Here is a 13,277-nt window from a genome sequence, read left to right as displayed (position 1 = left end):
CAATATAAAACCACATATACTGAACCTGGTAGAAAAGAAAGTGCGTAATAGCCTTGATCACACTGGCATGGGAGACAACTTCCTAAACAGAATACCAATAGTGCAGCCACTAAGATCAATGGTTAATAAATGGGACTTCATGAAACTGAAAAGCTTCTGTAAGACAAAGGACACCATCAATAGAACAAAATGGCAGCCTACAGAATAGGAAAAGATCTTCACCAACTCCATATCTGACAGAAGGCTATATCCAAAATACATAAAGAACTCAAGAAATTCAACATCAACAAACCAATTAACCCAACTAAAAAATGGGGTACAGATTAAACAGAATTAACAACAGCAGAATTTTATATGGCTGAGAAACACTTAAAGAAATGTTCAGTATTTTTAGCCTTTAGGGAAACGAAAATCAAAACTACTTTGAGTTTCCATCTTACACCTGTCAGAATGGCTAAGATTAAATTAGAAAGAAAAAATCAGAAGTGACAGCTCATGCTGGAAAGGATGTGAAGCAAAGGAAAGACTCCTCCGCTGCCCATGGTATTGCAAACTTGTATAGCCACTGTGGAAATCAATATGGTGGTTTCTCAGAAAACTGGGAATCAATCTACTGGTGTAGGAGTTCCTTCTGTTTGTGTGTTGCTTTCATTGGCTAATGAATAAAGAAACTGCTTTGGACCAAATAGGGCAGAACTTAGGTAGGTGGAGAAGACAGAACTGAATTCTGGGAAGAAGGGCAGAGTGAGAGACACCATGAATCTCCTGCTTGAGACGGACACTGATTAGAATCTTGCTGGTAAGCCACAGTCATGTAGTGATACACAGATTAATAGAAATGGATTAAATTAAGATGTAAGAATTAGCCAATAAGATGTTAGAGCTAATGGCCAAGCAGTGTTTTAATTAATGCAGTTTCTGTGTGGTTATTTTGGGTGTAAGCTAGCTGGGCAGCAAGGACAAACAAAGGGCCCCCTCCTCATATAACAAATCTACCTCAAGACCCAGCTATACCACACTTGGGCATATACCCAAAGGATGTCCTATCCTACCACAAGAACACTTGCTCAATTATGTTCATAGCAGCATTATTCTTAATAGCCAGAAACTGGAAACAACGTAGTTGTTCCTCAAGTGAAGAATGAATAAAGAGAATGTGTGACATTTACACAATGGAGTATTACTCAACTGTTAAAAACAATTGCATCATAAAATTTGCAGGCAGTGGTTGGAACTAGAAAAAAATTATCCTGAGTGAAGTAACCCAGACCAAGAAACACAAACATGGTATGTACTCAGTTATAAGTGAATTTTAGCTCTTAAGTAAAGGATCATGCTATAATCAACAGACTTAGAGAAGCTAAGTAATGGGGAGGGGATACATAGATTTCCCTGGGAATCGGAAAAAGAACATATTTTTGTGGATGGACTCGGGATAGGTAGGAATGGGAGCAAGCGGAATGAGGTAGGGATGGGGTGGAGGGAGAGAGTACTTGGAGAGACTAACAGGACTGGGAAGACTTAGGGGAGCAATGTGGAGACCTACTGCTGTGGAAACTGCCTGGAATCTGTGAGGGGAACCCTAGCAGACACTCTAGTAATGGGGGATACAGAGTCTAAACTGGCCATCTTCTGTAACCAGGAAAGTCTTTCCAGTGGTGGGACTGGCACAGCAACCCAGCCACAAAAACTTCAACCTACAATTTTCTTCCTGTAAAATGACCTGGGGAAATGATGATGCAGAATGTGTAGGAGGAGTCAACCAATGGCTGGTCCAACGCGAGGCCCATGCCATGAGAGACAGCCCACACCTGACACTGCCTGGATGGCTAGCAACCAGACAACCAGGGGCTGCACAGCCCAGAGACCCAGGAGAGAACCAAACAAGACTGACAAAAGAAGGGCTGATTCCTAATGATAGACTCATAGATCTATCCCAATCAGAGAGACATCGTCCAGTAACTTATGGGAGCAGAGTCCCACAGCCAAACTCTAGACAGAGTCAGGGAACCCTGCACAAGAGGTGGGGAGGATTGTAGGAACCAGAAGAATCAAGGGCACAAAAAGACCATGACCCAAGAATCAACAAAGCAAGGCTCATAGGGGCTCACAGAGAATGAATGGACAGTCAGGGAGCCTGCATGGGTCTGACCTAGGTCTCTGTATATATGATATGGTTGTGTAGCTTGGCATTCTTGAGGGACTCCTAAGAGTGGGAGTTGGGGGTATCTCTGATTCTTGCTGGAGCTTGGAACCCTTTTCCTCCTACTGGGGTACCTCATCTATGCCACCTCGATATGAGGGTTTGTGCCTAGTCTGGTAATGTGTTATGCCATATCTGGTTGATATCCATGAGAGACCTGCTTTTTTTTAAAGTGAAATAAAGGAGGAGTGGATCTAGGGGAGAAGGGAGGTGGAGTAGAGTGGGAGGAGAGGAGGGGTGGAAGCTTTGGTCAGAACAGTATATATGAGTGAATAATAAAAAAAATCAAAACAACAGCAACAGCCAAAACACTAAATAATATATAAATAAATGAAAAATAATAATAGTAATGTTTAAGAAAGAACTAAAGAAAAATTAGAAAATAACTCAACATAAAGGAAAAGTTTTAACACCATTCTGTCAGTAAAAATGTCCAGAGTTTGAACAAAACTACCAACAAACTAACCTAATTAGCAGCTACGAAACAGAATTTAAAAAAACAAAACTTATCTACGTCAAAAATAAAATAGCAGATGTCTTTGAGAGTGAGACATTGAAGAATTACTGGAATAGGAAAAGAGGCAGTCAGTCCACCATAGTGAAGTTAATCATTAATATCACTTAAAGACTAGGTGACCACGTTTCTCAAAACTAATGCAGAAGAATATCATATCATATTTAAATATTTAATCAAAGGAGAAAAATTTGTACAAATATTGACCTCTGTATAATATGCATGCTGAAGTATTTAGAAGGAAACAAGCTGCTTCTATAAGCTACTTTGAAACACATAAAAACTATTAGTATTAATAGAAAGAGGTATGGACAAATGGTTTGGAATGTGGTAAAAATAAATAAATAAATAAATAAATAAACAAACAAACAAACAAACAAACCAGTATTAAAAATAGAATTAGAAAATAGATGACTAGTAACCATAAAGCTATTTAATCTTGATAGTTTTCAGATTAAAAAGTTAGGTAATAAATTGGAGGATGATGTGAAAGTAAAATAAAAATAAAAGCAAACTGCAGGGGCTGGAGAGATGGATCAGAGGGTAAGAGCATTGCCTGCTCTTCCAAAGGTCCTGAGTTCAATTCCCAGCAACCACATGGTGGCTCACAACCATCTGTAATGGGATCTGGTGCCCTCTTCTGGCATGCAGGCATACACACAGACAGAATACTGTATACATAATAAATAAATAAATAAATAAATAAATATTTTTTTTAAAAAAAGCAAACTGCAATTCATTTCCATTAGACTGTGGTACCAAATAATGGGGAAAGAAATTGTTCAAACTAAAGCAAAATTATCCAATTGATTGACAAATAATCATAAATACGTGAAAGGAAAGTACTGCTCACTTGTTAATTTATTTAACCACAACGAAAGGGTTAAAGCTGCAATAACCAAATGTATTTGATGATTTATAAGATATTTCAAAGGAGGATTGGCGGCATTAACAGCACACACAAAGACAGAGAGATGAAGTACACAATGAAGTTCTTAAACTATGATCATTTAAAGATAGGTGTAAAATTTTGAGGCAACAACCAAAACAAAGAGATGTGGCTTATAAACTAATAATGGAAATAATATATAATGCCTGTACTTGGTCCAAGATCCCACTTGAAGACAAGGGGGGAAAGGAAATTAACAGTTAAAAGAAAAAGGACAGATTTAAACCCAACCATACTGATTAATAGATTTGATGTATATAGTCTATACATTCTGGTTAAAAGGCAAGAATGCAAGTGTTGGTGAGGAAGACTCACCTATATGCTTGCTACAGAAAAAAAATTAATTTAAATACAAAGTCATATGTAAGCTAATAAGAAAATGCAAAAATTTGTAAAATGCAAATACTTCCCTTGGTCCTAGAAAGTTATAATAGCTATCTCAATAGACGTTTTAAAAATAGATCTAAAAATATCGACTAACAAAAATTGTAGAAGGACTGCATTGACAGGAGAGACTTCAAAGTAAACAATATTATTACCAGTGATTAACAGCAATGTGTCATTTAAGATAAGAAAATACATCACCATAGGTGAAGCAGATTTCCCAATGTGTATCAAAAAGACATAATATGGGATGGAGAGATGGCTCAGTGGTTAAGAGCATTGGTTGCTTTTCCAGACGCCCTGAGTTCAATTACTAGCACCCACTTGGTGACCCCCAACCATTCATAATGCCAGTGCCAAGGGATCTGATGCTCTCTTCTGGCCTCCATGGACACCAGACACACATGTGCTACATGGACACAAATGTAGGCAAAACACCCATATGCATAAAACTATAAAAAGACTTTTTGGAAAGAAGACATAATAATCATATATATCATGCATCCAGTAACAAAATTTGAAATCCAGAAAACAAAATCTGGAAAAAATAGGAATATAAATAGACAAATTTACAGGTAAATTAGAGAATTCAATCAACACTCCTTTGGTAGCTGAGATAGCATGAGACAAGATGCACAAGAATTGCCTAACACTGTCAAGCAGCCTGAACTAACAGCTATTCATAGAGCATCAACCCATGAAGCCTCTCCTGCATATCCTCTAGGTCAGATACATGCCAAGTTACAAAACAAGTATGAATTCTAATAATTGAAATCACACAAGTTGTACATTTTTTAAACCAAGATTGCAGTTAAATTAGAATGTAAATAAAAATTCTTAAAACACTTGTAAATTAAACAACATACATCTATATCCCATATGGTCCCCACAAAGTTACCAAGAAAATATTTTGAATGTAATCAAAATGGAAGCATGGCAGATTACACTATATGTATGAGCTGAAGTGACTGCAGAGCTAAAAACTTAAAACTTTAAATACTTATGTTAGAAAAGAACAAAGGTCATAGCTGAATGATTGAAGAAAGCATCAGTAAACTACAACCCTACAGTCTGGGCCATTTATAAATAAAGTTTTATTGATATGCAGCAACACCTATTCATATATGTATTGTCTGTGGATGCTTTCATTACTACAAAGTATGAATTAGAGAGTTACAACAGGAACTTTAGAAGACCCATCTAGAGTCAGAAGTATTTACTACTAGATCCACCAGGGAAAATCTGCCAACACTTAATCTAAGGCAGCACTTCAAGAAACTAAGATAGCTGGGTTGTGGTGACGCACACCTTTAATCCCAGCACTCAGGAGGCAGAGGCAGGTATATCTCTGTGAGTTTGAGGCCAGCCTGGTTTATAGAGCGAGCTCCAGGACAGGTTTCAAAGCTATACAGAGAAACCCTGTCTCAAACAAAAAAATGAAAGATAGGAAGGAAGGAAGGAAGGAAGGAAGGAAGGAAGGAAGGAAGGAAGGAAGGAAAGAAGGAAGGAATAAAGAAAGGAAGGAACTAAGATAAATATATCAAACCCAAAGTAAGTAGCAGAAGGAAATAATAGACAAACTTGGGAGAAAGTGAAAAACAAACCAATAACTATATATTTGAAATAAATCAATAAAATTGATAAACTTCTAGGTAAAAAGAGATGGAGTTCAAATTCCTCTGGTTAGAAATACAAATGGAAGGACCCTGACAATGTGTGACAGATGATGAGTTATTGCAAAAAAAAAAAATCTCTACACTGGTGACAAAACCCAAAACATCTTGATCTTGTTTCACAAGCTCTCAACTCTTTTAAAGGGTTCCAATTGTTTTACTGAAGTCAATTTTCTTCAACCTGAAAAAAAAAGCAATGTCTTGTAGTTAAATATAGCTAGAAACTAGTCCTAGGAAAGATTTTTTAAAAAATAATTTTACTCAAGTACACACGAATTAGGAATCTTCTCGTTCTACAACCGTTCTCTCAGGCTTCCAGGATTAGTACATTGTCTATTTCCTGGAAATACACACTGCAGACTGTAAGGGGAGTGAGTCTGAGTGAGAACAGTGTCTTACTATAACTCCGAGAGCAGGCAAATGTTCAGAGTCGAATTTTTACTCTTGAAGAGTGATAATGGGGGTGGTAGAAAAGAAAAAAAAAATACACATCTAGCAGAGAAGGCCAGGAAAGTGTCATCAGATAGAACTGTGAGCTGTGATGAGTTAATACTTTTTAATATATTCTGGCTCTGTTTTAAAACAGCCTGTTTCTTAAAAACCATTCTAATCTGGATTAGCACTCTCTCAATTACCATCTCTTGGATAAGCATGCATGTAGGAAACATTTTGCAGTAGAATTACCATTTTCCAGGTCTTGATGGACTAGATTTTTGTCTTGTCCTATTTTTGACCACAAAAAAAAATCTTTATTTAAATCAATCATGAAGTTGTTCCAAACTTTTAATCATCACACAGAGATGTGGCACCTGTCTCTGTCCTTGTGCCTTACCATGAGATTAAGGTGACAAAACAGATTGGGTGGGTGGGGCGCGTTTCACTTTCAAAGTCTGAGCATTTTAATGGTATTTTCTGTGTGAAAAGTTTAATGAAAAAGTAGATTGCTCTAATTTGGGATGTATAAGTCACTGCACATTTAAATTGTTTTAAAAAATAATAAGCAAGCTCTTGAGTCATACAGAATGATTCACCCATGAATTCTTGAGAGGATTAATTTAAAACAGCTCCAAAGAGACAATATCTTGGCATGCCTACTCTCGGAAAGACAGAAGAGAATAATAGAGAAGGTAAGCGATTTTAGAGGGGGAAGGTGAAGAACGAGACCAAGTGGAGCCTCTCTAGCCAATCAGAGCAGGGAAGTGAGGGGCAAGATGGGAAGAAGCCTTGTGGGCTTGTTCACATTCCCTGCCTGTTTACATTCCTGTGCAGCTCCCTCTTCCGTTCCCTTCTTACTGAACCTCTAAAGGAGAGTAGCCTCTTGTAGCTCACAGTCTAGGTTTCAGGCAGCCCTCGGATTTTGTAACCCAACTCTCAAAATCAAGAAAGGTACAGAACTCAGAGTCATGGCTTTGTCTTCCAGCTCTTTACCAAAACAAGCAGAGAAAAAGTAAGCCTGCTTCAGCATAGAAGATACTCCGCCATCTCGATTTCTTCTATCACATTATTGCTATATGGATCTCTCGCAGGTTTCCATGGGAGCCGCACTAACGTGTGGGGGTTTGAGGTGCCCTTGATCTGCCTCTTCTGTGGTGCCTGTTTGCCAAACATTTGATGGCCCATCAAAGATGCAGTGTGGGGATCTGGTACTCTGGTTTATCAATGCTCTCACATGACTCCTTCACTGTTTCATTGACTATTGGGTTATTAAGAGTTTTGTAAAGCAGTGTGTATTGGAGTCTTGCCACGCACTTGGGGGACAAGGCACCAGGTAACAGAAAGTTATTTTCCTTTGCTGTGCCATACCCAGCCCCTTTCTAGATCTCCACACTTAACCAAGAGAAGGCTGTGAGCCAAGATGATATTCAGGTGTCCTTAGGTAATGAAAGTATCCCTTGTCTGTTGCTTATGAACATATCACACTATCTTAAAGTTAAGATAAACCCTCAAGTCTTGACAAGTGACAGAGAAAAAAATCTTAAGCCAAAGCAACAGAAAGATCCAGGAGAAACCTCCAAAATGAAGCCCTCAAGTGGGGCATGCCTTGCGTTTTGTTCTTAGAAATTTTGCTTTGCTGTTTTAGCTTATTGTTAATACTTGAATGTCCATTTTGCTATTTATTCCAATAAGCTGTTTCCATATGTGAGAGCATACCTAGAACTTAAGAATTTGTGAGAACAAGTACCCACATCTGAAGACAATGCCCATCAGCGGGTGACAGCAGGTGCAGGTGGAGCCTAACTAGAGCAGACGCTGAACGGCCTCTGGCTCTTCTATATTTATATTCTGCCTCCTTTCCCAAAGACTTGCAATCATTCTCCTAAATTATGCCCCCCAAACAACAAATTGTGTTAGACAGAGCGGGTCCTACAGGGCTTAACAGCCTCCTTAATCATGATCTTGTCTGGTACCCCAGCACCTCAGTTTCTAATGTGCAACAAGCGACTCATTTGCAATAAGTGATGTGAATACCACTGAGAAAAATGATTTGGGTCAGTGTTTACTGACTGGAAGATTTTTCCCTAAAAGAGAAAATAAAACAAACAGACAAACAACAAGGATTATTCAAAAGGAATAATCAAATAATCAAAAGGGCATCTATAAATAACAGTCATTTTCAAAAGGCTGCAAATTTGGGTGAAACCCACTATCTTGATATAACAGTCACTTCCAGGGACCCCAGGGAATTATGTTTGTCTCCTTTGCTTGGGTTTTTATGTTGAGATATTCAAAAATCACATTGGGATAGGCTAGAACTGCCTCTAGGCCACACAGAAGCAGGGGAACTCCCTGTTGGAAGAGTTCACAGTGACCTATCCTGAGATGCAACCTGGGATAGAGGCAGAGCCAGAACAAAGGCATTAAGAGAGGGCCTGACACGGAAATAGGCCCTCACCGTTCTTTCAATAAAAAAAAAAAAAAATCAAAAATCAGGGATACATGCAGCAAGAATTGGTAATGTGACAGGGCTTCCACACTGGGCTCCAACTAAAGTCAGAGAGTTCCCAGATAGCTTAAATTTACACCAAAACTAATGTGTGTGTGTGTGTGTTTTGTTTTGTGTTTGTTTGGGGGTGGTTATTTGATTGGTTGGTTGGTTTTCGTTTTTTGTTTGTTTGCTTGTTTGTTTGTTTGTTTTGAGACAGTTTCTCTGTAGAACAGTCCTGGCTGTCCTGGAACTTGCTTTTGAACCAGACCAGACTGGCCTAGAACTCACAGAGATCCGCCTGGGAGTGCCGGGATAAAAGGCATGTGCCACCTCCACCTGGCTAATTTTCAATATATATATGGCCAGTGTTGTATCAGTGACACATGAAGACTAAAAATTTATTCACTATTTACCTGAAATTCAATTTAACCAGGTCTGTTCTTTGTTTACTATATTTGAGAACCCGGCACATCTTTCAAAATAATCTGCAAATGGCCTTGGCTCAGGGTTGTTTTTCTTTTTTTAACCATCAGTCCAGACATGTCCTCTGAATTCCAGACCCCTATAATCAATTTCTTACTTAAGATGTCCACTTTAGTGTCTAATGGGCATTTAAAACTCAACTGAATTAATCAACTCCTTGAATCCACAGCCTAGCTCCTGCGATCTGCCCGCAGCCTCCTCTCCTTCCTAGACTGGACCCCCTTCCCAACAATCTGTCTCTCAATGTCCATCCCTTGAGTCAAATAATGTCCTCCTTAGCTCACTATGCTCTGCCACGTCAAATTTTTTGTAATTCTGCATAACTTAAATGAGTCGGAGGAGCTCATAACTCTGCATCTCTGTAAGCCTGGGGCAAGACAAAAGCCTTAGGCAGTTCAGATAGTGATGAAATAAGCCCCAAGGGTACCCACACAGTTTCTCCTAGGCCAGAGATATCTCTTCTTTGGAACCAGAAAGGCTCTTGCCACATTTGTGCCCATCAACCAATAAATGACTGAGCCTAAGGAGGGCAAAGGTGGCAACAGCGTTTGCGTTTCTAAGCTCAGCCCCAGGTTTTCACTTTCTCTTGCAGAAGTGCCTCTGGGTTTTCTGAGCAGCTAACTGTTGCTTGGGTGAAAACAGGCCACTACCTGATACCCTCAGCCCCATGCCTGTTATCAAGTAGCTCTGTACTTCTAGATGTACTTCTAGGATGTTCTGGCCTCTCAATAAATCTTTATTGACCAAAGGACAAAGAAATGACATGACATCAGAAGAGAATACACAAGGTATAACCTTGCAGGATTCTAGGACATTACCTGTCCAAGCTTTGCTTGGTATGAACAAGGAGTGTGGTAAACACTGTGGGGCCTCATCAACAACAAGGTATCTGAAAGTCACGTGACCAGAGAAGCCCCTTTTAAGCAATCTAGTACAGACCAGCGAGTACACTAACTATTATGACTCCAGAATTCTCAAAGAGAAAGGGTGATCTCTTCTGTGACCTTAGGCCACCTCAAAGGTGACAGAGATGCTGAAGATGATCAACCAAAGCAGAAAGGGTCAGCCACTTTCCCAAGCTTTCAGATACTTGTGGCCCTAGACCTGGCATGCAGCAGAGCCAGCTTGGAAGTTGGTGCTTTCTGACACACTATTTCACTATGTCATCATGCCAAGAACAACTTCCCATATAACGTGCCAAAAATGTCAAGTACACATTTGTAAATGGCCAGTAGGTTTTACAACATAACTTACAAAAAGAGACTAGAAGCCATTTGAGAAACAATTTAATTTGGGGAGAAATCTACCTGGAATTCCGTTATCAAAACACCAAAGAAAGCAGGGAGCCACTGCCTAAAAGCACAGGCTGCTCTTGCAGAGGTCTCAGGCTCGCTCCCACCCACATGGTGGCCTGGACCCATCTATTACTCCAGTTCCAGTGGATCCAACACCCTCTTCTGGCCTCCTTAGGTACCAGGCAAACATATGATATACACACACATACACATGCACACACAAATACACATGTGCAGGCATATGTTCATACACATAAAATAAAAGCAAGTAAATTTTAAAAATACATCAAAGAACTATATAAAATCTGGAAAAATAATGCTTTGTCCCATTATTAGTAGATAACAATATGCACTGCTTACGTGGGACACAAAAAGTCTTCAAGTTTCCTAAAGAAATCTGAAAATAATTGCATTGGATAGAAAAGTTGGTTACAAAAGTTCAACTTTAACAAGTTCACCACTATTTTGATACATTAGTTCCACATTATGAATTTTCTGGTATCTCAGTTTTTAAGGAAACAAATTTAAGTGGAATATGTATTTCATTTTATATACACTTAAATATACATAGCATTCTGGTGTCAAAAGTTTCCATGCCTTGTCAAGAACATAATAGAATATATATTATTAAGTTGGTGTGCCTTAGTTTCTCAAACTTTCTAAAAATTCTGTTATGCAACAAGACATATCTCTCAAGCATTCATAAAAAAGTATAATTGGTTCTGTGTTCAAAAAGCATCCTCTCAAATAAAAGGGATAACGTGGTTAACGTAGAGAGATGGGCTCACAGGTAGCCAATCAAAACTGTGATGCTTCAAAGACTGTCTTTAGAGTATTGTAGCTTGGGGTGAGCTACAATTAACTGAGCTTATTAACTGAGCTTAAATTCTGCTCAGTTGTCAAGCACACACATTTAATGTCTCGAGTTAACAGAGAGCTGGCCCATTTCCTACAAAGGCTTTCACACCGTCCGCTCTGTTTTCATAGATGAATTTTCCAAACTCTAACTTTCCCACATTGTCTCTCTGGCTGAATTGGAGTAACTGTTTTCTTAAAGATGGGTGGGGGATGTTTTCATCCTTCAGTTTTATCACTTAATTCCTTCCAATTATCGCTTTTTAACTTGAATATTGTACTTGGTAATTCTCTCAGGCCATCTGAAATCTGTACGAGACAGCAATCACACTATTCAAAACAGTCTCTTGCACATGTCACCACGAGGAAAACTACCCACCCTGAGTATAGCTATTAATGTCAAACAGATTGTCGTCTTAGAAAAAAAAAGCATCAAAATCAGCTTCGGACAAAGTACCGCTCTATGGAAAAAACACCAGTTTTTTATGTGCAAATGTCTCTAATGTCTGACTGACATTTTTAAAAACTGAGTTAGGGGCGAATATGTCCCTGTTCTCTGTAATCCAGGGCAACGTACGGATCGTTTCAGACCTAAAGATTTCTAGTCAGAGCAGACTATGATTTTATTTTTTATTTTTTTATTTTTATTTTTATTTTTTTTTTTACCAAAGATGCATTTGCCCCAGTTTCTAGTAAACACTGCAAAAGAAACGTTTGGATTCTAGCTCGGGTCGAGGGCTCTGTTTAGCCTATCGCAGTACAGACCTGTTATAAACGCTGGGACTCTTGCCATAACCCCTTCCCCCTTCCGGAAACTGAGTAAAAACCATTACCTCCAAAGCAACATGCGTTGCAAGCCACGCAGCCTTAAGCCCCCTTTTCTGCCTCCCAAGATTGGCACCAACGGCCTTCGGAATATATTTCTCCTCCTAAAACTCAGAGTAAGTTGCCACCTCCTCCCCCACCAGGCTCCCATCCTTGCGCGTCTCTCTGAGGCTCCACTTGGAGCCACCCCCAGAGCGCACCTGCACTCCTCCAAGTCCCTGCAGTGTGGAGTAGTGCCGCCCAGCTCCCAGCCAAACACGCACCTACAAATGCTCCCCTACTCCCTCTGCTGCAAACTGCCCTCAAATTAATCATCCACCTCAACCCCTCTCCCCAAACCCCACGCCCCTGTCTCTTCTCGTCCTCCTGATGATTCGGTCCCCCAAACACCTGTACACCCACCCTTTCAACTGCCAGACATCAGGTGCCCACGCTGCGCCCTGACTTGCGCCCCCTCAGCCCGACTGCCTTTCCCCCGTGGCTTACAGGACGGCCACCTGGCTCCGAGTACCTTCTGTCACCGTGCTCACCCGCAGACGGCCCCCACTACCACCCCCACCAGCACCAAGAAGAGACACCCACAGTACCTGCCGCGAGCTCGGCGGCCAAGGCCACCAGCAAGAGGGCCAGGCTCAGTGCGGAGCCGCGCGCTGGGGTCATGGCCACCAGGCGGCCCGGACCGGGCTGCGGGGCCCCAGAGCGCAGCGGGGAGACCGGGCGGCGCGGGCCGCTTTGAAGTTCCCGGGGCGCGGGAGGGGAGTGCAGCCGCGACACCCTTCGGAAGTGCGCGGTTGGCTCTAGTGGCAGCGGGCGCTCCCCTCCGCCGCCTCCCCCATCCCACGCCCCCCGCGGCTGGCGGCGCGCCGCGCCGCTCCTGCCACTGGCCCCGCGGGCTGCCTCGAGGGACAGGGCCCGCCCCTGCCGCGCCTCCGCGGGCACCGCTGCCAGCCACCCGCCCGAGGGCGGGGCAGGAGACCGAGGGCGGAGGGGTGGCGGGGAGGTGACACCTCTCGTGGGCGAAGAGGAGCGGGCCGCACCAGGTCCCCGGGATTAGCTTCTTCTTGTGGGGGTGTGAGTGGGGGGGATAGGAGAGCAAAGCCCGCCTGAGACTTTAGAGACACGTAGGACGGTAGCAGCTGCTTTCTCTACATTCTCCTACAGAAGATCCAC

At 41.3% G+C, this 13,277-nt stretch overlaps 1 protein-coding gene across 2 annotated transcripts in view; it reads right to left on the bottom strand.

Annotated features, from left to right (window-relative positions):
- Acvr1c (activin A receptor type 1C) overlaps positions 1-12,965 on the bottom strand; it is an 86,138-nt gene extending 73,173 nt beyond the window's left edge. For both annotated transcript variants that reach the window (XM_038337479.1, XM_038337480.1), the window contains exon 1: positions 12,695-12,965. In XM_038337479.1, the coding sequence (XP_038193407.1) occupies positions 12,695-12,767 (73 nt within the window). In that variant the 5' untranslated portion in view covers positions 12,768-12,965. The remainder of the gene's footprint in view (positions 1-12,694) is intronic.
- Positions 12,966-13,277: the final 312 nt, after the last annotated feature.

This window comes from Arvicola amphibius, chromosome 7 (genome assembly GCF_903992535.2).
Source record: "Arvicola amphibius chromosome 7, mArvAmp1.2, whole genome shotgun sequence".
Lineage (NCBI taxonomy): Eukaryota > Metazoa > Chordata > Mammalia > Rodentia > Cricetidae > Arvicola > Arvicola amphibius.
Note: the sequence above shows the minus strand (reverse complement) of the source record. Positions and strands in the feature narration are given on the sequence as shown.